Source organism: Lucilia cuprina, chromosome 6, assembly GCF_022045245.1.
Source record: "Lucilia cuprina isolate Lc7/37 chromosome 6, ASM2204524v1, whole genome shotgun sequence".
Classification (NCBI taxonomy): Eukaryota; Metazoa; Arthropoda; class Insecta; order Diptera; family Calliphoridae; genus Lucilia; species Lucilia cuprina.
The window spans coordinates 46147887-46149923 of NC_060954.1; the positions used below are offsets into that span (position 1 = coordinate 46147887).

Sequence of the window (2037 nt, forward strand, 5' to 3'; positions counted from 1 at the left end):
CTATCTATCTATCTATCTATCTATCTATCTATTTATCTATCTATCTATCTATCTATCTATCTATCTATCTATCTATCTATCTATCTATCTATAAGCTACTCTATTGACTAGTCTATGGACTGGCTTATTGTGTAGTTTATAGACTAATCGTTGGACTATTAGTTAATCTCTTGAATAGTATATGTATTAGTCGACATACGAGTAATCGACTATTCCATATGTCAATCAATAAACTAGCCAATAGTCCATAGATTAGTCCACAGTGTAACCATATTATACGCTACTAAACTAGTTCGTAGACTACTCAGTAGACTATTCCATAAACTAGTTAATATAACATTTAATTGTCTAGACTAGTTAATAGATTCGATAATTGTCTACACCACTATGGTTTCAATATCGATTAGTCCTTAGATTATATAATTGACTAGTCCACAGACTAGTCCATAGATGACTTCAGAGACTATTACATACACTCATCCATAAACTAGTTTAGATACCAGTTCAAAACCTTGTCGAAAGATTAGTCCACAGACTAGTCAATAGACTGTGTATAGAGTAGACTATAGATTAGTCCATATATTAATCTATTATCATAGTCCATAAACTATTCAATAAAGATATTTTCTTATATATTTGTTTTAATTTAGACTTCTTAAAACATTATCAACGTTCCTTTTTTCAATTTCAGATATCCACAGTACAAAAAAGTAGTTCTAACTTCATTAGCAATTTTAGCGGTTATTATACCCTTTAGTATATGTTATTTTTACAAAATAGATCCATGTTTTCTTATATCACCAGAGTAAGTTCTTACACCTACCTAAAAGTTAACATTCCAACAAAATTTTCCATTGATTTGCAATATTCTTTAGAAGTTTTCGCTTTATACATGTCAAAGATGAAGAAGCCTTTCACAAATTATACACCCCGTTCTACACGAATTTAGGCGGTTACTTATTTGGAATTATTTGTGGTGAAATTTATGAGAAATATTGTCACAATGCAGACTTCCACAAACGATTAGCACGTATTCCCAGTAAGATATTTGAATTTGCCTTTTGGTTATGTATAGCTATAGGTGTATGGATCTGTTGGCTGGGATCGGTGTTCATATTCTATGAACCATCATTATGGACGGCTCTGTATGCGGGTTTAAATCGTAATTTAATTGTGGTAATTGTCTTTGGTGGATTAGTATTTTTAGGCATGTTTTGTAAAACACGTGAGTATTTATTATTATACAATTTTATACATTTTTGACGTAGGTCAAGTTTTGTATTAAAATTAATTGTTATTATTATTGTAGTCACTTTTAATTAACAATTTGTAATTAAGTAATAATTTAAACACTTGCCTATAATGTTTATAATATTTTATTTCTTTTTTTTTAGTATCAGTTTCGGAACTTCTTTGTCATTCAGCATTTCGTATACTGGCCAGATTATCATTCCAAATATATTTATGGCATTTTTCCATATTACATTTACTAAATGGCCACAAACGTGAACCGATATTTGTTAATCATTTGCAGCATGTAATTTATTTACTTTTTTTTGAATTATATCCTTTTAATTTAGTGTTTTTTTTTTAATTTTAAGGCTGTTAATACGATTGGTCTGGTGGTGTTCTCCCTCTGTGTTGCATTTATTGTTACAATAGCATTCGAATATCCTTTACATAAAGTTGCTTATTATTGTCACAAAAGAGGTAATATCTTTTAATATAATTTTGTTTCTATCTTAATGGGTTTTTTTTTTGTTTTCAGAGAAAACGATCGAAGTCATAACATCTGATATCGAGACAAAAGTAAAATCTAAATAATTTTTTAACTGAAATTGGTTTTAATTTGATTAGAGAAAAGTATAATAAATATTATTTGAAAACAACTTTGTTTCACTTTGGGAATAATAACAATATGACGAACTTTCTATTTATTTATTTATTTATTTATTTATCTATCTATCTATCTATCTATCTATCTATCTATCTATCTATCTATCTATCTATCTATCTATCTATCTATCTATCTATCTA

General features: G+C 28.1%; 1 protein-coding gene across 1 annotated transcript in view; it reads left to right on the forward strand.

Annotated features, from left to right (window-relative positions):
- Positions 1 to 1854, forward strand: part of LOC111678138 — a 15510-nt gene extending 13656 nt beyond the window's left edge. The window contains exons 15-19 of the mRNA XM_046954126.1: positions 692 to 805; positions 876 to 1225; positions 1395 to 1537; positions 1602 to 1710; positions 1769 to 1854. Of these exons, the coding sequence (XP_046810082.1) occupies positions 692 to 805; positions 876 to 1225; positions 1395 to 1537; positions 1602 to 1710; positions 1769 to 1824 (772 nt within the window). The 3' untranslated portion in view covers positions 1825 to 1854. The remainder of the gene's footprint in view (positions 1 to 691; positions 806 to 875; positions 1226 to 1394; positions 1538 to 1601; positions 1711 to 1768) is intronic.
- Positions 1855 to 2037: the final 183 nt, after the last annotated feature.